Source organism: Pyrgilauda ruficollis, unplaced genomic scaffold, assembly GCF_017590135.1.
Source record: "Pyrgilauda ruficollis isolate IOZ18807 unplaced genomic scaffold, ASM1759013v1 scaffold4, whole genome shotgun sequence".
Lineage (NCBI taxonomy): Eukaryota > Metazoa > Chordata > Aves > Passeriformes > Passeridae > Pyrgilauda > Pyrgilauda ruficollis.
This window is the reverse complement of record NW_024525489.1, coordinates 12,892,120-12,915,601: the sequence shown is the minus strand read 5'-3', so window position 1 is coordinate 12,915,601 and position 23,482 is coordinate 12,892,120. Positions and strand designations below refer to the sequence as shown.

The following is a 23,482-nucleotide window of genomic DNA, read 5'->3' as shown; positions in this document are numbered from 1 at the left end:
AGACAGTGTTAACTCTAGCTTTATTTTATAACATTTGAGCCAGTTTGTTGAATTCACGTTGGTGCTGTTTGTAGGTAGTTGTAATTGCTGTTGTTTTTATTGAAGTCATAAACTTTAATGAACCCATACAACTCTTGTCATAAATTAGATACAAATGGTTTTAAATTTTGACAGATTTATGTAAAGGAGTTTCTCTGTCTTTCTTCTCTTCCTATGTCACAAATAAAATCTACTGATCAGCCCTAAGGTTTAATTTTTTTATGCAAGTATTACCTCTCCTTTGTAATGGTGACTGGATAAAGCTGACAAGTGAAAGTTAATGTTCACTGTACTATGATGTGCAGGAAGAAAGTAATCTTGAAAATGTTCTTCAGAATAGTTATGCTGGAGGCTATGAGAAGATATTTCCATGAAAGTCTCCTGGACAGTGATACTTCAGGCTCACTAAAAGCTTAACACACTGATCCCTAATGAACACTCTGAAAATGTGAGAAATGCAAGACAGTTCAGCTAAACATTTTTTGCCATTTATTCCAATCTTAGGGCATAGAAGGAATGTGACTTCATTGATGTGTTTAAGGCAAATGATTACAGAATTAGATTGTATGGTCATTCTTCATGTAAAATATTAGGGCAGCTTACATGTCATCACTCAGCAGTGAGATCTCTGGATCCCTAAAGCAGGAGCAGCTGAGACCTCACTGTCACCCATCACAGCCTGTGTGCAGTGCAGTAACCTCTCCCTTGTGCCTGCAAGAGGGTCTCCTCTTGTGCAGATTTTGAGGGATCAGTGACTGCATTGCCTTGCTGTGGGAGGCGTAGGCTGCTTTGTGCAGTGGGCCCTACTGGCCAGAGTGCCACATGTGCCAGGGGCACCCCTGGGAAGCAGAGTCCAGCAGGAATGGGGCTCTTACTGGTGGGGGTCTGTCAGGGCAGGGCCCCTCTCACCAGCCCAGCCAGGGAGGAGGGCACCTGGGGGCAGCCCTGGTGCTCCAGGTTGTGCTGCAGGCAGCCCTGGCTCAGCAGTGCCAGGGCAGGGCAGGGCTGTGGGGAGCTGGAGCCCAGCCCTGCTGGGACAGGGTCTGGCATCTCTGGTAGCTGACATGGGCTCCTGTAACACTGGCTGGTAGGAGGAGACGTGGGGTCTGGTTGGGATCTGTAATGTTCTGTTACATTCCTTGAAGCTCTGGAATGCAAATTCTAGAAAATTCAGTGTTTGTGTTTTTTGCCATAAGTGACTGTGTTACTAATATTGAGTGAGCAGTGTGTCTTACAACAATATTGCCCTGAAATACAGTCTTGGAGTGTTTAGCCAGAGTTGTTCTCCAGGAAAGGACTACCAAGGACCTCAAGAGTAGCTGTGTTGTTCAGGCTAAACATCTGGCCAGCCTTGTAGCCTATCTTTGACAGGACCCTGGCAAACTGGGGAGAATATAGACCCAATCATGTAATTTTCAGTTTCTAGAGTTGGCATTTCTCTTCACTACATCCCAGGGCTTTTCTCCATGAAGAAAACCCATAAATACTCGCTTCCAAATCTATGTAAGCTTCTCTCACCTGTGTGTCTCATGACATAGTGTTCTATAGCTTAACAATGCCTTGAGTACCCTTTTTTTGTTTGTTCATTCAAGCTTGCCAACAAAATTAATTTAATGCCCTCTAATGTGTTTATTGGAAGAGACAGTGAATAACTCTTTCATAGTCATCTTTTCCATGCTGCTTATGAATTTGTAGTTCTGTCACATTCCTCTGTTAGTCATGTCTTTTTCCAAGACGAAGATTACCAGTTTATTTAATCTTTCTTTATATAGAAACATTGTATGCTTTGATTGTCCTTTTTACCTATTTCTATACCTCTTCCAGTTGTTCTGTGATTTTTGAAATGAGTGAACCAGAACTTTGTGACTTTCAGGGTTTAGGTCCACAAATGTACAAAAATTCACAATGTGAAGAAATTTTCTTTGGTGTTCTGCTCCCTCTCTAGTAAATTCAGCTTGCCTTTTTTACCTCCAGACACTAATTTGATGTTTCCATAAGTTTACATGCTAAATCTGTCATCTTGCTTCTAACCATCTATGGATGGTTATAGTTTAAAAATAATTTAGTGGTTATAGTTTAAAAATAATTTTGAGGCAAATAAAATCAGAAATGTTGTGTGCATTTTTCTGCACTATAAGTAGCATAGAGTGTTTCAATACTGGACCAGTATTTTGGAATTAGGTGTCACTGCTGCATAGGTTTTCATATGTTATTATGCATGGAATAAGTTGTAAGAGCCATAAGAGCTGTGGTCATGGACTGGGACATACTGAAACTATTGGAAGTTTCCAGGTGTTTATTAAAAATGACAATCTAAAATGGTAGATGGAAATTGCTTATGCTACTCCTCCAGTTTTGGCACTGTCCTGTATTCTTAGGGGACTTTGATGTTGTTTTCTGACACTTCTGACAGCAGTCAAAAGATTTTCGTAGAACATACTGAAGCCTTCCAGGCTATTTGAGTGAAGGTGTTGAGGCATGCTACAAAGCCTCAATGCATCTTTATTCTCCTGTGCAAATATATCTTTTCAGAGATGAGACAGGGAACTTGCTGGAATTGAGGGAGAATCAGTGAGTGGTAGCAAAAAGTTAATAACATTGCAGAAGAAATAGCAAAATTTACTGTGATTATGATATTCCAATATGAAAATATTGGAATTTATTCCTTGGTTGTACCAGACACTTATGAAGGGATACCTTCTGAAGATATATTTATAGAGGTATACCATACACAGATAAATGGGAAAAAAAAAAGATAAAAGAAATTTGTGCATAGCTTCTTTGTGGAAGAATTCTTTGAATATTAGATGCACCATGACAGGATTTTTTTTCCTTCATTATGCTATATGTTCCAACATCAAGGCCATGGAGAGTGAGCATGGTTACAGTAGTTCCTGTGATAGTGCTGAAGCCCTCATCCTGGGCATCCTTGGGGATATGAGCATGTGTTTTTAGATCTTTTGCTAGATTTGCCTGAAAGTCAATAAATATATCATCTTCAGGGAAATTCAGCAACAAATACAAGTAATATTTTTGTAGTGTTCATCTTTTCACTTTTCTAAAAGTAGTTCTTTAAATTTACTTGTCTTATCACTGTAGTTAGTGATATACATATAACAATCCAACTTTTGTCTTCCTTTTCTTTTCTCCTCAATCCCATAGACCTGCCTCATTCTAATCCACAGGTCAGAGAGGCTGAAAAGGATGGGTTGGAACCTGTAATATTACATATGGGAACCACATTCTTAATTTTTCTGGCTCCGTGTGTACCTTGGAGGAATAAAAAATAAAGATTTTTCAATGTTTTTTCTTGGCAGCACTGGTTGTTGCAGACAGCCCACTACTTCCCATCTCAGTTTTAATCACCTCATAGAATAAGCTAAGATTGCTGTTCAGAAAGATGGCCTTAAATGACTTCATTATCCTAAACTGCCTTTGGAATGCCATCATCCTAGTGAACATTAATTCACTTTGATGGCATTTTGGTGTTGCCCTAAAGACGTTCCAGCTCTTTGAATAATGATTAGGCAGGGCTGTTCTCTTCCCCTGTCTTACCACAGCAGAGCAGCTTGGTTTGTCTACACGTTAGGTACCCTCCCTGAAGTAGCCCTGTGAGCTTTATGACAGCTCAGCATAGAGGCTGGAGAGGAGACAGGGCTTGCTTTTCAGGAAGGGTGCCATCCAAATAATTAGTTAAATTTTTAAACATGTGTTGGACCACATGCTCTGTTCAGTCTTGTGATTAACTAAAGCAAGATGACTGCAATTTTTTCAAACTGTTTCTTGTTTTTGTATTTTTTTAAATTCTGTTGAAGGTTTTTTTAACCTTCAGAAAGTTTCTTTTCTCTCTCAAACGTGTAGATCTTCATTTCAGTTGGGAAGGTTACCTGGGTGCTTTCTTTCAGCTTGTGATTCTTCAGAGTGTAACAGAGTACTGGAAAATTCTTGCATCAAGCCAAAAAACCTGAGATGCTTTTAGTCAAGTAATCATTTACAGTCTCTGAGTCCATTCTTACATAGCAAAGAGATAAATTGCCAGTCTTGCCATCTACAAAGCAATTTGCACAGCTACAAAACATCAGAAAGGGAATATATTAATTTCTGCAGATATAGCAAATAGATGCAATGTCCTTGAAGGGATCTCTGGATAAGCATGAGCATATTTATTGAATTTATAAATTGCTAGGTAATTTCCTTTAGTTTGAATTATTGTGGCTTTGATGGAAACTAATTATTTTTCCCCTCATGTTTAATAAAATAGTTTATATACTTCTCAGGCAGGGCTGCTAAGCTTTATAATAACCTTTTGCAAACTAGTTCAGTTTATTATTAATATGTAGTTGAGATAGCAAGCTTAGTTAGCTTCCAGTTTACCCTTTTTTTAATGTAAGAATTGAACTGAAGGCCATGCAAGAAGCAGATAGATCAGAATGACATGTATTTAAATGTTTTCATCTTTACTAAATAACTGTATAGAAGTTGCAGCCATGAAGGAGCTAAGAAGAACAACGGCTGAAATCTGTTCATGTTTGTATTAGCACAAGTTTTGAAGAAAGTCCATGAACTTTGTAAGGTTATTATGGCAGTACCTATATGATAGCAGTACACAGTTGCAAACAGAAAAAGAAGTTAGTGTAACACTTTATTGTTCAGGTTGTTCACTTAGTAACTCAGCAGCTGAGTGCAAAGCTAATGTTCAAAAGGAAATTGAACCTTGCAGTCCTAGCAGACAAAGGGAGTTGTTTTGCCATTTGGTGTTTCCCCAAGAGGAGCAAAGTTGTCACAAGAAAAACAATATCTAAAACTTTTGCATGTTGTGGAAAGTTTCCTGAAGAATATAGAGAAGAAAGGGACAAAGAAAACTATAAACATGTTAAAAAGTCTTAGCAGCAAAGGAAAATGAAATTGCAATCTATTCTTGGTAATATGTCATAGGGTAAATATGTAATAGGGTAGTATCTAAATATTCCATGAAATGCCAGATGCTTTGAAGCATCAATTAAATTTTGCTCAAGTCTTTTGTATTCAAAGTATAAATCAAGCTGATGACTGTACACCATATCTTTATATATTTAGTGTAATCTCAAAATGGGATCAAGAGGTTTGTCTAGCACAGAGCCATGTTAAACAGGAGTGCTTGAGCTATGGGTGTGCTACCTGCCTGTACAATATGAATGTGCCAAAATGAATGTGGTAGATCATAGCCACAATTTCATGTCCTTGGAAAAATCTGAATTTGAGCTCAGTGACATGGATGAGTTTTAGCTTGGGCATATATCTAATTGTACACTTAGGGCCTTAGGGAAAACTGGAATTTTCTTCCAGAAAACTGGAAAACTGTTCATAGACAGATAGAATAGACAGGAGAAAAGGCAAAGAATTTAAACAATGAATTGCATATTACCCCTGAAAAGGTTGTTTTGACTGAGTGACTTTTATGTGATCATAGTCTGCATTTTAATGCCCCTGAAAAAGAAAGGCCACCATTTTATTATTTGAAGGAAATTTATCACATTTTTATAGTGTATTTATGGCTTTTGCAATATAAATCCAACTGTATTCTTTCTGAAGGTTGAGCTTAGCCGTGTTCCTTTTGAAGACAGTGGCAAAATTGTTATTATACACTGAGGCTTTTTCAAAGCTAATAGCAAATTCAATGCAGAAGGTGGGTAGCCAAGAAAGACAGGAGCAGATGGGCAGTTTGCCATCAGTATAACAATGGGGAACGTGAGAAATGTCATAGATCATGGCTCATACTGTGAATTAAATCTGCCTTGGGGGAGTGCTAGCAAGCGTGGTGGCTATTTAGTAGGTAAAGACAGCCTTTCAGAGCAACCCTCTCCCCAGTGACTCCTTGCTGAATGTAACCAGTGTGGTGAGCTTACTGCAAAGCAAGTGTCATTTTTAGTGATAGAATGTTTTGGTGCATTTGTGGACATTTCTGTCTGTAATGCATGCACCTGCACATTTTTAGGTCAAAGCTGCTACAAAATTTTGTCCTTTGCTGTATATTTAAAATACATATTCCAAGCATCTCTGCTGTATGTTTGCAGAGTTAGGTTGTAATGAGGTCTGTGCATCTTGCCCATATGTCTCCATAGATAGAAGAAAAGGGAATTTTGATCCCAGATCATTAAGCTCTCTCTGTGAAATTTGTTTGGATGTAGTCTGGACAGCACTGATGACTTACAAAAGCTATGGTAAGTGATCTGTAGATGACCCCCTGAACTGTATTAAATATTACTGCTTACTTGACTTTCATTGCAATTACAATTTTTTGATAAAAAAAAATAGTTGTGGGTTTCCATTGTAGCTCTTGATGTCTGGCAAGGTTTCAGTGACCAAGAAAGTTTGGGAACTATTACACACTTTTGATGTACAATGACATTTGCCCAGAAATAAGCTCTGTAGGAAATATATGATATGTGTACACATACATATCTCTTACAAATGCCAACAAAGATATCTGTTGATTTGCATGGCTACCAGGAGTTCAGTGCATGTTGGTCCACAAAATGAAAATTTTTTTTAGTATATGCGCCAAGGCTTTCTGTGTAACTGTTTTTGTGGAAATTTCTTAATAGATTAATATGGGAATAAATTCCTATAATTAAAAAGTAATCTCTACATAGACGTAAACATGGAGTATCAATCTGCTGATAATATGAGCACATGTGGCCTTTCATATAGCTTCTGCTCCTGTTCAAATGTTGTCTATTATCTCAGAAAAAAATAATAATAGTTTATTTTCAATGTGCTGTGGAAGAACCACATACCTACTGTGTCTGTACCACTGGAGTTTTTATTAATTTTTTTTTTATAAATAGCTAGGAAACTAAGAAAAGCAATTAGTTACATTTCCTATACTGAGGGAATCTGGATGTGAAGAATTATGGGAGTCACTGTTGTCTCAACAAGTGTGTACAGGGACACATGGTGACACAGAGTAATCTGGAAATGTTACCAGTTTATACTGAGTTTGCTATTTTTGAGAAGTAGAGTATCTATGTACATTGCTTAAAATTATACTTGTTAAAATATTGCACATTCAGAAAACAAATATGGACCCAATTTTACATGAATTTCATAGGTTATTTTACCAGAATACACAGTAAACACTGTATTGATTTTTATTCATGTGGAATATATTTAAGCCTTAAGCAACACATGCAAAAATTATTAGGACTAAGCAGTTTTTTGTAAGTACAATATGCATGTGTTACACAGCTATTGCTTTCAGCAAATAACTTAAAATGCAAATTAATATGACAATGTAAGATCTGTGTATCTCCAATTACTTCCAAAATGCTAGAAATTAGTTTGCATTTTGCTGCTTTCTGAGAGGTGAGGAAACGTCCATATTTTGAGACCTCTTTGAACATTATTTTATGAACATTTCTGATAGTGTGGGAAAATAAATGCAGAGGTCTGTGTAAATTTTATAGAACTTAACAAAATGGCTGCTTTCTTCAGTGAGAGCTTCTAATAAATTGTTGCTACTACTTCTAGACTGGGAATGAGTCTGTCACCCTGAGACTGAAATTTCACAGATAAATCTCTTTACCTTTCTCTGGGTGCTTTGCAATTTTATGGCTTGATACTGTGTAAGAGCCTGAATGAGAGATGCGGGACTCCAGGTCCTTCCCAACAATACTGTATTGAAAACTTAAGCTGCACTTTATTTTTCAGTTTAGAAAGGGCTTGTAAGGTATTGTAAGACAAACCTGTGCCCAAAACAATTTGCATGAGTTGGTAGCCTGCCATAAGAGGCTTTTGTTCCAAAACATGTCGTTTCTTTTCCTCCTAAGAAAGTATTCCTGAAGAAAGTTTGTTGTCAAAAAAAAAAAAAAAAAAAAATACGTAGGATGAAAGGTGATAATGGTTAGTGGCACTCTTTGGCATGCAGTCACTCTTTCCTGGAACTCTGTCTGGTCCATCATCATCTCTGTTGGTGCGGTGCAATACACCTCCTCTTGCTTTCAGGAGCATTGAATCCTTACTGAGGTATTTGTAGCACCACCATGTCAAACTGCAGTGTGGCTGTTTTATATTCAAGGTTCATCTTCATCTCTCTCACTATTTTTACTTTTTTGGGATTCTCTGCTACAGAACTGAGAATAAGAAGGCAGAATTTCACTGTACCTTCATTCCATGTTTTATTTTACAGAATAATTAAAATTCCAAATTGGCAATCATTAAAAAATTTGTAGTGATTGCCTACTTTAAAACAATAATAAAACTGGACGCACATTCAGCTAGGCCAGAATGTTTTATGGTTTTCATGGAGACAGCCATGTCCCTGGATAGATATTTTAATTAATTTATTTTTAACCAGTAATGTATATTGGATATTGTATTTAATCTCTAAGATTGTCTTCTTATTGAACTGAGACTTTTGTGGTCATGGCTGCACATGTAAATATGTGTATTCATGTGAATTCATAGTTTTCCTTCTGAATAGCTTCTAAATTCATAGGCTGACTTAAATATTATGTAATACAAAGGAGGAGTTCTTCCATTTTCAAGTCAGATGTCATGATATTTGAAAGTGAGATGAGGGAAAGATATTCTCTGCCACCTAGTAATGGGAAATGTTTTACATAACTGGGCTCTGTTTTATCTAGTTTTTTTTTATTACTTGAATGCAAAAAACATTGAAGGACAAATAGAAAATATAGGAAGCCAAGTTAACATTTTTTTGTCTGCCCAGTCAGTTATAATATTGATAGATTGCCCTTATATATCTTCATGAGGAGATTTTTATTTTTTAAAATTATTTTATTTATCCTATAAACAGACTAAGAAAATAAAAATAAATATTTTGGCTCAGTAGTAGAACAATAGGCAATGAGCCCAATTCAGTAGAATGCTATAGTAATACATTAAACAAAGAAAAGAGTAGGACAAAGCCTTTTCCACAAAGGTAGCAAATGAGAAAAACAAGCTGTGAAATCAAACCTGACAAAATGCCTTAAATCAGGACACCTTGATATCTCAACATATCAGAAGGAGTCTGACCTTATTAATATGGAAATAAGGCAGCACAGGAAGGGCAAACAGCAGGGAGCATTGCTGCTGGTAGAAGAGGTATCTGGTAATTCCAATGAGAGGTGAAAAGTTAATCAGAGTACAGTAGTTTTTACTCTGCTGCTGCAGGAACCTGGTTGCAGCTCTCTCTAGAAAAATAATCTCTTTGATCCTTCAAAACTAGGTCCTGCTGGTGCTGATTTTTTGATTTCTCCCCTCAAGATATCCATTATCTTCTGCTGGTTCTGAATCCTGGTGTCGATGTTGTGCAGCTTTTGTCTGCACTGTATGAAGGCAGAATCGTGTAAGATGGCAGAATAGAGTGGGGGCTGGTTAGCTGGAGCGAGACAATGACAGTGATTAATTGTTTTTTGTTGTTTGGTGAAACAAGGAAAGGGGAAAGGATTAATATAGTTGAAATAGTGAAAAAAGAAAACATCCAGGAGCAATTTACTTTGCCCAGTTAACTTGATTCTCTTACCTTTATCTCGTCCACCCATAATGGTGTGTGTTTACTCCACTAGGAGCAGAAAAAATACTTCTACAACAACGAGTACAGATCTGGAACAGATAAGAGACTGTGGTAGAGGGAAGTAGAAGATGGAGGTCTTAAATGCCTGCTGCTGTTTGTTTCTTGTCTTTATTTCTCTTGGTGCTCTTTTTTGTTTGCTTGCTTGGTATATATTTGTGTGTGCTTATAAAATTATTGTATTTGTAAATATCCAAATATTTGTTCATTTCTTGTGATTCAGGGAAGCTGAAGTCAACATGGCAGTCCCATCTTTACTCATAATATTACATATTACTCAGCCAGTAAAGAATTTTCTGTCAAGTAGAGTTACTTAAAATATAGTATGAACACTGTCATTTAATTCAAATACAGAATTCTGTAGGATAAAAACCACAGTGCCTAAATTACCTCTTGAGTCTTTCACAGGAAAGAAACCATAGATCGGATACACTTAATCACTATAATTAACTAGTTTACCTTTATATCTCTGATTAGCTGCAGATCATAAGCCTCTGTTTTCCTTTATCTCTCTTTACAGTAGAATATAATTCCTATTGTGAATGTCACATTGGTTGTGCTCTCTGTGACAATGGAATTAACTTCTTGGCCAGATGGCAAATCTATTAGTTCAACATGTACTTGCAGTGTAGTTAAAAATTCAGAATGAGCTAAAATTAAATGCTTCCCGTATGAGATAATTTCTTTTCCTGAACTTGTTTTAATTTATAACAGAGTTAATAGAACTTTTTCTTTAAGTGTATCTTGTCAGAATGAGTGAAAGCAAACCTTTAAAAAAAATTAATCTGAAATATTCTCAATTTGCTGTTTACACTTTATGAAAGATAATCCGGTAATTTGTGATTTATGTACCAAAATTCGTTAGTATGTCCAGGTTCCGTTGCACCACCTGCCTTTGACTGGAATTATTGCTTTATAGGAACTTAATGTGATAATGCTGTAATTGATGGTGGATACATTGTTAGCCTTTTCCAATTGCAGGGTTAAATGCTAAAATCTCATTGCAAAGCTTTAACGTAATGTATTTTGCCCTGTCAATTTGGATAAGAAGACACATGCTCCAGGTAGAGTGATGAATTTGTAATTCTACAGAACTGCACTTGAGCTCAAATTTGTGTCTAACAACCTCTCTGATGGAGTCTATGTGCCAGTAGCCACAACTTTTTATTTTTAGTTTTTTTTTTTGGTCTTGTCTCATTTTGAAAGTATCTTAGCAAAACAAAGCTGTGTGCATGAAGCTTGAGCAGACTGTACATATGATCATTTAACGTGCCAAAAAGGATGGATGCAAATACTGTGAATAAACTTTCTTCATTGCTTTAAAATCTCCCTTAGTTTCTCTTAAAGCTTTATTAGCAGCACTGTTATATAAAACACTTTCTTGAAAGAAAGTGACTTGTAGTTGAAGCTGTACTGTCAGTGTCTTACATTACTTAACTGAGTACATTACTAGAATTTTTTTCTGTAGTTACTAATCATACAAAAGTAAATTATAGTTAATTTTGAACATAACAGAGGCATTGCCATTTGTAAATTGGAGTATTGTAATGTAGTGTAATTGTAATGTAAATCAGTGTATTCATCTGTATATAGTCTGGTCTGCCTTCATGCTGCTACTTTGCACTGCCTACTTCTAATTTGTCTTTGTGGTTTAGAGACAGATTTATGTTGGATGTTTATGGTCATTATTACATGTCTGTTTGTGTGTATAAATATACATATTTAAGAATATTGATATATACACAGACACACACACACAGATTAATAACTGTTCTGCAACAAGAATCTACATTACAAATGCTGATTTCAGGAGCCATGGCACACACGTGGGTAAGACGCGCACAGATGTTTTGGTGCTTTTTGGAAGCTTCATTGATGTGGAGTGATCTGTCACAGACATGCTTCCACTGATACTGTTAGGTTTACTGTATTTTCTTTTAAAAAGGTCCTCTAGCACATAAAAAATTATTTATCCTGTGCTCAGAAAATAGCTGCCCAACATTTTGCTGATCTCCTTTGTCAGGGAGTCTGAAACTCTTTGATGTTGCAATGGTAGATACCATAACTTGCCAGAGTACACCCTGTCCTGTCCTCTGCTCCCAAATGCTTCCTGTCCTGTATTCAGCCTGTTAAAATATACTGAATATCTGGATGTTGCCATCTAAATAAACTGCCTTTAGTCTGGAATGTGCTTTAATAGCATGGCAGGGTTATCATTAAAATTTAGAACATTTATAGCTGTTATATATTGCTCCTTTAGGATCCTTACCTGAAAACCTAAAGCTGTCTTAGTTATTGCAATCCTGCCTAGTCTGGTGCAGAATTATGCTGCCAGAACAAAATATATTAGACTGATCCAGGGGAACTAGGATTAAATCACTCTTCAGTCATTGTAGCCAGTGGACACTTCTGTGTTCTAGCTCACTTTTGTATTCAAAAGCAACCAGTTGAAAATACAATCTGAAATAAAACTTGAAATAAAAGCATGACTTTGAGTACTTCAAATGTGGGATGTCCTCACTTTTTTGATGAGACACTTAAAATTAGTCAGAAATATCTAAGAGGAAAAGTGTTGAGCCTGTTTAACCAGCAACTAAGAAAAAAATTATAATTTTCCCCTTCTTTTTAACTTAAAATATTCCATTTAAATTTCATAGAAATATAATTAATCTTTAGATTAAAAGTTGAACATGTACAATAAACAATTAATTCCACAAGAGATTTAATAAATTCTTGAGTCAGGGTTAGTACAAAAATGTGATTTTGATGAATACAAGCAAAGTATTGTTGGCTAGGGACAGATGCAATATGGTAAATTACTGCAACTCCTTGTTTTGTGTCCATGGAAGATTCTAATTTTTAGAGATTCTGATATTCGTGTCTAGTTTTTCATCAGGAATTAAGACTTTCAGCATCAAAATTAAACTGAGTGTTGAGAGAAGTAGGCCTACGTTTCAGAGTAGGGCTTTTTAACTGCTTGGTTTGCATGCTGTAGACTCCAGATACACAAAGGGTGTAAAATTTCAAAGAGCATTTTCTGCTAGAAAATGGACTTCTACGCTCTAGGCCAGTCTTTTTATCATCTGCTATATACCCCCCAGCCAGCTGTTGTCTGATGATTGTAATTGATTTTAAATGGACTGTTCTGCAATATATTAATGGTTTGCTTCTTCGTGTAGTTATTAATTTCATTCTTTCTCAAAATACTGCCTTATGGGATCCAGATTTTCATGGGAAATAATAGACCAAATGTTTGTTTGCTCAGTTATTAGTTGCTGGGTTTCACCTGATTTTTGAAGAGTTTAGTTTTTAATTATACTTGTGAAATAAAGTTGTACATAGAAAGTCTATCTGTACATAAAAGATGTAATATATTAAAGTACTGTATGTGGAACACAATTTTTTGGTGCTTTTTTTGTTTGGTTTTGTCCTGGTTGTAATGGCTGTAATGCTAGCTGTGGTAGGAGTCTTTATTTAGAGGATCCAGGTTTAAAGATGCACAAAGAGATATTGGAATATAGAAATCTTACTCACATTGTTTTTTCATACTAATGAAGTATTAATATTCTTCTGAGTTGGCTGTTCAAGCCAGGTTCAGATTGTTCAATACAATTGAACAGATTGTTCAATACAATTGTTATTTATTTTTCTCTTTTCAGGAGACAATAGATTTGAGTAGAATGTTATTTTTAGGGTAGACAATGGCTTTTTTTTTTAATGTTGCCAAATTATAATACTGCCTTACATTATGCTGAAGGCTGAGTCGATATATCATGATGAGAAGTCAGGGCCCAATTTTGGGAAAATAGCACATGAACTCAGGCTTTTCACCCCTTCTCTTATTCCAGTTTTGGTTGACAAATTGCATCAGAGGTTAGTTGGTTATGTGCTGGAAACCTTTTTTTCTTACAGACATCACATTCTGAATGTTAATATCTTTCTGCAGTACAGAACCCTGTGTGGAGGAGGTCCAGATAAGTAACCTCTGAGACCTTGGATTTCTTCCAAAGCAGTTTATTGGTTTTCTATTTTTAGCCTGTCCACGTGTTATGTGCCTGAGCTGTTGGATCAAAGGTTTGTTCAGAGAGCAGTGAAGCCAAAGCAGCTGCCTCACTGAGTGTGTGCTCAGGGACCACAGCCCCCTGCCCAGGGCAGGGATTCCTCCTACCCCTATTCCACAAGGCTGCTTGCTGCTGAGCCCTGGCTGTGGGGGAAGGCAAAACTTTGGACTGTCTTTCCCTTGGTAGAGGCACTTATTTGTGTCTTTCTCAGCCAAATCTACCTGCATATGTATCTTCAAAGATTTCTGAGATAATTATATTATTTTAATCCTTCTGTATGAATCCAACTCAAAAGAAACTGGGCAGACAGGGAGACAGAGGACAGTGTACCTTCTTGTTTGCTTGGAAACCACATTAAAGGATGTGTTTGGAGAATTAGTTGGTGATTCTCTTTTTTCAGTGGGTAACTATAGAACTAAATATTTACTGTTGACTCTGCTTTAAACTGTCTGCATTCAGTCTTGAAAGGTAAACAAAATATGCTTGAAGTGGAAGCTAAGGAGTATTTTTGCCTTGCATGCAGTTCAGGCATCATAGCAGGATATAGAAATCGAAGTCAACACAATGTGGCGTGATGTGACATGATCAGGTTGTTCTCTGCTATAATTCTTAATTCCTTCTGCAGAAAAATAAAACTATTTAAGAAGGTAGAAAATACATTCTGCAGCTCGCACTCACGGCATGTCTAGTCCTGTACTGTGTGCCTACCAGTGGGCAACGGCATGTTTCCCATCATCTCTAGCAGAGGGCACATCCCAGCCTGTTTTCTCTAGCATCTGATGAGGATGTATTTTTGAAAGCTTTGTCTAATCTCTTTTTAAACCTCCTGCTGCTGTTCGCTTTCACAGCCTCCCGTGGCAACAAATTCCAGATGCTTAATATCATCTTCAAAAAAAAGTACTTTATCTTTTTGAAATTTAACTCCTGAAGTTTGAATAAACATCCACTATTTCTGGAATTGTAGTACTTGGTGGATAATTCTGCCTTCACTATACCTGATGTTCATGTGTAAATATTGTACCCCTTGGTCATATTTCTTCTTCTCTCCAAACTATGAACTCCTACTCTTTTTTGGCCTGTCTTCCTAAAACATCTGTTCCAGCCTGTTAATAGTTTTGGTTATTCTTTTTCCTAGTGGTTTCTCAGTTCCTGTATACATGCAACAGCTTGATCCTACCTGCTTCTAGCTCTTTTCTCTTCCTTTATTGAAATTTATCATATTTTTGTTGACATACTCTCTAAAGAGTCAAGAACATTTTTAAATTCTAACCTGGTCTTCAATTTGTACTGCTTTGGTTTCGATTGAAAACTTAATAAGCACTTTCCATTTCTATTCCAGAATTTAGATTGTTAATGGAGACATGAGCAAAACCAGATACAAAGCAGAATCCTCTGAATCCATTCTAAATGCAGAATCCATTCTAAAATGTTCTCCCATTTTTTTCAATGAGCTTGATTTTTCAACCAGCTTTATACCTCTCCTGTGATAATCTGGAAATAGTTGCTCTGGTTTGTAAGAAAGTTTTTAATAAAGGTGAGAGTATGCATTATTTTCAGCTTCTCCATTAGGACAATAGGGCTTGTGACTAGGAAAGATATAAATCAGACTTGATCAATATGATTTTGCATGACAAAGCTTCTTACCTGCTAGATATCTATGTATTTTCTAGAGACTGAAGCTAGAATAACTATTGTTTCCCAACCTCTACTGCCTGATCACCATTTTTTCTTGAATATGGGTAACACTTTTGCTTTTTCCAGGCTTCTGATACTTCACTCAGGCTTGTGAGTTTTCAGAGGTGAGTCCTAAAGGTTCTGTTAGTTTCAGCCACTACCTTAAATATCCAAGGTTGAAACTAGCTAGGTCCAGCCAGTTTTAAATATTTAACTTACCTTAGCAGTCTGTTCCTTTTAAGGAGGATTTTAAGTGTCGATTGGCATTAATCATACTAGCTGGGAGAATCAAGGCTGCAATGAAGATTATTAGTGTATGCAGATTCCAGATTAAGGGGAAATAGTATTTATAGTGATGTTAATAGTAATACTGTTATAATGATAATAATGTTATAGTAATGTTATTAATAGTTATAGTAATGTTTTTCTCTAATAAACGCACATGACCAAGGGTAATCAGGAATGATTGCTAATTCTTCAAGTCCAGTTCCTTGCTATCTTTGGCAGGTGTATTGCATCACCCCATAGAACCTGACTCATAAGCAGCTCTTTAAGGGCTATCAAACAGTCATGGGTGTTGCAGATGAGTGCTTTTGTTGTCACATTTGTGTTCATGTGTGTTGCAGGAAAGAGCAGACTAATGAAATGACCAAAGATGCGAAAGCCTGCCTCTTAGAGCCTGTATTAGTGTGGTGTATAAGTATTGCTTCTTCAGTCTGTAAGTAGGTGTAAAAAAACGAAGCACAAGTTCAAAGCCATGACACGTTCTGTTATGTCAGTTTTATCAGTAGACACAGCATTGCAGTTTCATGGCTCCTTTTTTTGGGAGAAGACATTCTTGTACTGCATTGGAGGAAGAATAAATTCCTGATTTAAATTTCAGTCTCAAAGCAATGCCTGTTGTTTGTGAAGAAACTGAAAGCTTCAGGAGCCAGTGTAGTGTTCTTAACAGCTTTTGAGCAATGTGAGTACAGTAAAGATGGAGACCTTTTTCTTGCTCTTATTCTCAATTCTGCATGGGTATCACAGGCTCTGATAAGCTTAATTGACATAGGCAATCCTTTTTCATAATAATAAACAAGCAGGTCGTTCCCAGATTAAACTTTAGTCTGAATAGTACTGTACTGAATAACCATTGTGCAGCTTTTGGCTTTTCTTCTCACTCTCTCCCTAGAGGTATAACAGCATGAAAAAATTCCCGTGCTCTGTTTTAGTAATGCAGTGTTTTGGTGGATTTATTTTAACTTAAGTATTGTTTAAGTTAGTTGAGCCAGGTGAAAGAAACACATTTTACTCACAATATTTTTGATAGTCTTTGTTCCTGCAGGAATTTCTTTCCCAATCTTCCTTAAGCCCTGAACAAATCTTTCTTTCATGCAATAGAATTTCTGGGCTTGCCCATCAGTACCGTCAAACTTGTAGGGGGTCTGGCCCTGAGCCTCTTAGCATCTATAACAGCCTTTAAATATGTAAAAGAGAGAATTAAATGTTCTGTTCACTGTTTTCCATGAGTACAGGAAGGAAAAAAAAGTATTGTTGCAGCATAAAAGACTTCAGTTTGGCATCAGTCAGGTGCTTATATATGGGATGGGGTTGCCTGAAAAGACTACAGGATCTCTTTCAACTCTAGATTTTTAAGGACAAACAAATATCTGTTGGAATTAATATTTGTACAAATTAACTATGTATATGGATAGACGGACTGCATAAGTTTTAGAGATCCCTGTATTCGTAATTAAGTGTTGAAGACTGAAAGCTTGCATGCTGGGGCATTTACTGGAGGAAACAGAAGGACAGGTCTCATAAGCTCAGAGGGATCCCAATTGCCAAGGGGATGTGCAACAAGACAGCACCAAACAGTCTGCCCAAGCCCACTGACACAGGGGTCTGAGGAGCAGCCTAGCAGGTCCCTTCTAGTGTGTCAGTGGTGTGAGCGCTTTGATTTTGGATTCTTTCATGATGCCTGCTATTCCTTGCACGTAGATGCACACAGAGGATGGTATAATAGATCAGGGATATGGTCTACCCTAATCTGTTTCAATTGGGAAAAGGTTATTTGAAAATGGTCAGCATTATGGCTAAGTGTGTGAAAATAAAGACTTATTACCGTTGTGAAAAGATAGGCTCAGAAGGCTGGTTTGATGCAAGTAGCTGTTTTTTCTTCTTTCTTTTCTAGTATAAATATGAATTTTAGTATAAACAATTTCCAAACATTAATTTATAATGTAATATGTGCAATGACAAACCCACCACTCAGCAGGAGTAAGTTCAACATGAACTGTGAAACTTTTTAAAATCTTCTTTACTCTCTTTAATTTTTTTTTACTTGCCTTTACTTGACCCTTCAGACCTGTGGCTGAAAACGTAGAGTTAGGAGGATGACAAATTTGGAATCTTTGCTTTATGTTATTTACTATTTTGCGCTGTTTTTGAGTTCAAAGAGAAACTACTGTCATCACAGGGGGTTTTTTGAATTTTGATTTAAAAGGTTCCCTATGCTATTTGTAACCATACAGTTAAGCTGGTATTTAAGAAAAAGTGAGACAATTAATTCATTATACTTGTCAAAGACAACTGCATAATATAAAGGATCTATGAAATAAGAGCAGTAAAATAGGTTTGTGTGGTTCTGTCTTTATTTTAGTGCTGGTAGAATAGCAGTGTTCTTACTAATGGTACTAAGCTTGTGCTGCTTGCAGTGAGCAGTACTCACAAAATGCAGAGCTTGACAAGCTGTATCCATGAAAGAACAGGGATTTAAACTTAATACAATTTTCAGCTATGACACAGAAGTCAAGAAACCTTGAATGTGTTCCCCAAAATTATGTGGAATGGAAATTAAAGTTGGATTAGGAGGATCCATTCAGAATTATTTTAACTTCCCCTTTCCATAGTGCTTTAACATGAGCACCTAGAAATTGCTGCCATAGGATTTCCTGGTATTTAACTTTAAGCATCTGTTGCAGGTGCCCATTTTCCCCCACAGCCCCTCCTCCTTGTGATACCATGTTATTGTTGGTTCTCTGTAGGTTTTATATTGATTTGGCCTTCAAGCTTTAAGCAGGCTGAGAGGTTTCTAGAGGTGTGTTGTGACTTACAACACTGTGGCCACCTTTCAGTGAAGCATCTCCTGCTGTCTCTGTGAGTACTGGCCCAGCCTCGGAGGCTGATGCGGTCCCTGCTGGTCCAGTGATCCCACTACTCTCTGTGGTTGTTGCGCAGCTTGCATGGAAGCATAACAAGAAGATGGGAGTTACTCTCTGGAGCAATAGCATGAAGTCTTTCACACAGTGTGGCAGCTAGGATGCTTGTGCTACAAATTTATCCAGAGTAACTCAAAATTAGTCCCAGGATGTAGAATGGCAGCATTTAGCCTGACTTGGGAGGAAAAAGAGCCCTGTGCTTGTGAGCCGTGCTGGGTCACATCCTGTGCTCCTGGGGATTAGAAAACAAGCCCAGGCTCTTTTTGGTTTGCTGGTTATGGGAGTAGCTGTGCTGTCTTGCTGCCATGGGATACGTTCAGCGCGTGGAGGAACCTGCATCAAAGAGTTTCTGTGAATGCACTTTGCAGTACTACAGAAACCTGCATGAGACAGGTTGGTCTCCTAATGGTCATCCTAACAGCAGTCTGAAGTGTCCTGATGAAGAAATGGCATAGAGCCGTGTCCCAGACCTGAATACCTACTTTTCTTCAGCACTTCTTAGTTTTTCTTGCTAGTAGTATGAGGCAATGAGAGTGTTTAACAATTTTTTCCTAAGTCCCACTGTGCAGCCTTAGTTCTGGACATCCAGGTGCAGTAATTTACAATTCTTTTCAAATGTTGCCATGATTCTACTTAGCAGCAGGAAAAAAAAAACCTTCCAAATTTTCTTTCATGAGTTGTCTTTGTTATGGCTGAAGAACATTTTTTTATGCTGCATTCTGGTAAGATTTTAGTTAATATAATAGAAATACGGATTTAAATATATATTTGAAATGTATAAAAGTGTCTAATATGCATTGCATTTAAGACATGCTTATAACCTGAACCACACATTTGGTATTACTGTTAAAAGCTATATTTGTCACTAAATTTTGGATTAGATTTTCCTGTTTGTCTGAAGAAGTTGTTTGCTGTGTTTTGTATTTTCACAGACTGAAATAAAATCTTTATATCTTATTTATTCTGAAATGAAACATGAGCATGTTTCTCCTGAGAAGTGCACTAGCTGGAAAGTATTGGAATTTTTTAATTTAAAATAAAAGTTAGACCTTTTCTTTAGGTGTATGGGTAAATATTCTTATTACTCTGAAACTTATTGTCTCTTAAACAAAAATCAGGAACAATGGAAATACTGTGAAATTTGTTATCAGCTGCAAGCGTAATGTTTTTTCCTTTCCCTTACATTTTTCATGCTTTCCTGCTTTCCCATTCCTTTATGAGGCCTTTTCCTCCATGTGACATTTTAATTATGGAGCAATAATGAAAATTAAGAAAATTACTATTGCAACAGAAGTTAGACATTGATGTTTTTATATATATGGATGTGGTCTTGTTTAAATTTACTTCAGCAGGAAAAAACACAGTATATTTGTTTGAACATTTGGTTTCAGAATAGAATATACTTTATGTTTATGCAGCTATGTAAATTGTATGCCAAGAGACTGTCTTTAGGAGGTTTCACATTTATCTAGGGTGCTACCAGGTGCATCTGATTTATTACTGCAAGATTGCATAAGGTAGTGCTATGCCGTGTTTTAATATTTAATCTGAGATGTGGAAGGCATTGCCTATTGTAGTGGGCAACAGTCTTCCATTGTTTCCTTGAATCCCATTTATCATCTGTGAATTTGTGTTCATTATATTATAGATATTGTGGGGCAAGGACTTCCCAAAGTGTCTGGCTGCGACAGTCATAATGACAATGTCGGGTACTTTTTGTAGCGATAAGAAAAAAAAACTGCTCTTCAGTCTTCTTGCAACGACATGTTTTATTTCAACCAAACACAACAAAACTTTTAAGTGCCATCCCGAGTGTGTACTTTACCTGTGAGCCACAATCAGAAAATACGTTGTTAATGTAGGAGTCATTATTTTAATGCGTAATGCTTTCCTTGTGGTACAAACAGAAAGCAGTTTAAATTATGAATATTATTTGTGATATGAATTATTAAACAGCGTCTGAGAGATTTCAAATACATCTCAAGGTGATACATGAAGGACAGTTTTGAGAGTGTTTTCATCTTGAGGTGTGTTTCATGTTGACAGCTATTGCAGTAAGGTCTTCAAAGAAATTTAGATCTTACATAAAAGTTTCAGAGTTGCAAGTGGTTGACTAGAATGTGCTCATGGCACTAAAACTTTTTTTAATCTTAATCTCTTTCAGTCCCAGCAAAGATGCATTGTGATCTTTGCACTGGTATGCTGCTTTGCAATTCTGGTTGCACTGATATTTTCGGCAGTGGATATTATGGGAGAAGATGAGGATGGACTCTCAGAAAAGAACTGTCAAAATAACTGTCGGTAAGAGGTAACAAACAAAACTTCTCTTTTGGGGTGGAAAGGAACATATGTGTGTTATATAAGGTCATGAAGTAATTGCTATGATCCTGTGGTGTTATTGGGAAGAGCGCCTAACAGGAAGAAATGGTTTCTCATTTTGGAGGTTAGTTAAACAAAGCACACTTTTTGACGTTATTTTTTGTGGTGTGTTTTGAGCAAGACCCTTATGTTAGATCAATTATTTTGAAAGCCTGAGCCAAAGCCCATTATGTTTCAGTATTTAAGTACTGAGGTGGATCACATAGTTCCCAATTCTTTCATGTCTATTTCTCATCAAGACTGCCTCTTTCTTTCTTTCCCCAGAAAGGTCACTGATGCCTTTTGACCTAAGATTGCTGTCCCTTCTGTGTAGGAGGAGCTTTTCTATTTCCTGTTTGATGCATTCCTGTTATAGACACAGTGGCTTACCTATGAACTGTAAAGGCAACTAGTGATATTATCAGAAAGATGAGTGTTGAAAGTGTTGAATTAAGATTTGCCTCAGACACCTGCCATGGCTGTGTATATCTTTTAACTCTTGGTCCTGTTAGTTTTAAGTAGGTGATTAGTTTTTTGGACCTTTCATTTCCTGACTGTGAATTTCATTTTGCTGCTCCTCACTGTCAGCTTCCTCCATTAATCAGTTCATTAGTGATGACCAGTGCTTTTCCTGGGTCATCTTCTGGGCCTCTTCTGTCCACCAAGATGATGTAAAAACCATTTGTAGGCTTCATTCCCAGTTGTATTCTGTTTGGGATTTTATCAAAACTTTTAATTTCATACAGAGCACCCACTCTGATCCACTGTGCGAAAAAAACCCATCATAGTTAAATAACTTCACAGAAATCCATTCTAATCTTATCATGGAATTGCTGGAGTGGGAGAGGCCTCTGGGCATCCTGCAGTCCATGACCCCACTCAGAACAGTCAGCTCCAGCAGGTTGCTCAGACATGTGCACAGTCATGCTCTGTGTAGCTCCAAGGATGGACTCCACAGCCTTTCTGGACAGCCTGTTCCAGTGTTTGTGCAGAACCTGCCAATGGTTGGGTATACATTGGGTAGGAGCTAATTGACATTTGAATTTTAAAATAATTTAATGAAAGATTAATGTTTCTTTGAGCTTTTGATCCTCATTTCTGTTATTCTTTGTTCATTTTGTGTGAAGACTCTTTTGGGATAGTACCTTTTTATGCTGCACCTGTTACATTGCAGACAGCACTAATTCAGAATCCAGAAAATTTTGTAATGTTTTTTTAATTATAATGGGGTTTTTTAATATTATTTTCATGCTGTTTAAGAAAGAAAAAAACAAACCAAGAGGATTCTTTAAATCTGTATCTCCTTCCAAACAGAATATACTTGCAGCATCAGGTAGCTTTGTCCTGAAACCAACTGTCCATCTGGCCCTTCTTGCCATAATTGTTTTTAGGTTTGATTTTGTTCACTTCATTGTACTCATACAGATCTGGACAGGCTTCTGATATCTTCCCTGAATTTTCTAGAGTTCAGCCAGCTTTCTTTTCCCCATCAGAGGCTTAAGTGTCTTTTACCATGAGGTGTTGCCTTCCAAAATTTTTGAAGATACTGTATGTGTCACCTCTACACCCACTGTCTCCATGTGTGAATCCTTGACAGAACTAGGTCAGATCAGGGAAATGTCTTTCTGCTCATTGGCTTCAGTGTGCTGCACACGACTTCAACACAGTCAGAAACTACTGCACCGTGTTTCCTCTTAGTTGGATCAACTAATGTTTCCCATTCTGTTCTGGGTAGCTGTGTAGGCCTGGCTAAGGAAGGACTTCACTTTCTTCATTTTTTATTCTTCAAAGGAGAAAAAAATCAGAAGTAATACATAGTACTAAGAAAAAATAGGGATATTAATTTTTTTCCATGTGAGAGATTGATTTCTTCTGTCTGTTTGTATGGGTTACAGCAATCTGCCTTTCCAAAGAATGCTTACCTTTGCTCAGTGTTCTGTTGGTTCACATGTGTCAGTCTTGTCCCTGCCTGGATTGTGTTCGAGGAGCCTGAGACTAAATTCAGCACCTTGACTTTAAACATCATAATCAATTAAACTGCTCTGCATTTACAGGGCTAAAAGTGAACCCAGACCCCAGCTCTATTTTAAGGCGCCTTTCACTGAGTGATTCAAGTGTGTGATCTAGCTACTAATGCCTGAACCAGAAGGCACATAAATGCTGTGTGTATAAACTGCCGAAACCAGTTCTAATAACAGTATCCAAAGTGCTGGCAGCTGCTACCTGCTAACATTGAGTCTTCTCTACATGATGAAACTGGAGTCCTTTATGTGTTAAATACATCACAGAGTTAGCTGAAGTGTCACAAATCAATTGCTGCCAGTGGCATATATTTAGTACTTGGGCTAAGCACTTTTAATAAGACAAGAGTTTCTTACATTTCGGCTGTGTGAGTACTTTCCCTGACATTGAGGAAGAGGTGCTTACATTTGCAGGATGTGCTAGACAGAATGGTAATAGATGATTTCTTAACTTTTTTTTTTGTAATGAAATGTTTGTCAAATATAAGTTTATATGCATGAGCCTATAACTCTTTTTTTGGTTTTAACTGATTGAATTTGTGAAGAATGTTGATGGGAAAGGATGCTGTG

The 23,482-nt window shown here is 37.0% G+C and overlaps 1 protein-coding gene across 2 annotated transcripts in view; it reads left to right on the top strand.

Moving 5' to 3' along the window:
- PLD5 (phospholipase D family member 5) overlaps nucleotides 1–23,482 on the top strand; it is a 166,058-nt gene that overhangs the window by 47,078 nt on the left and 95,498 nt on the right. Inside the window, exon 2 of one of the 2 annotated variants that reach the window (XM_041477187.1) lies at nucleotides 20,698–20,834. In XM_041477187.1, coding sequence (XP_041333121.1) covers nucleotides 20,698–20,834 — 137 coding nt within the window. Of the gene's footprint in view, nucleotides 1–20,697; nucleotides 20,842–23,482 lie in introns of those variants that run through there. The other variant, XM_041477188.1, reaches the window with a different exon arrangement.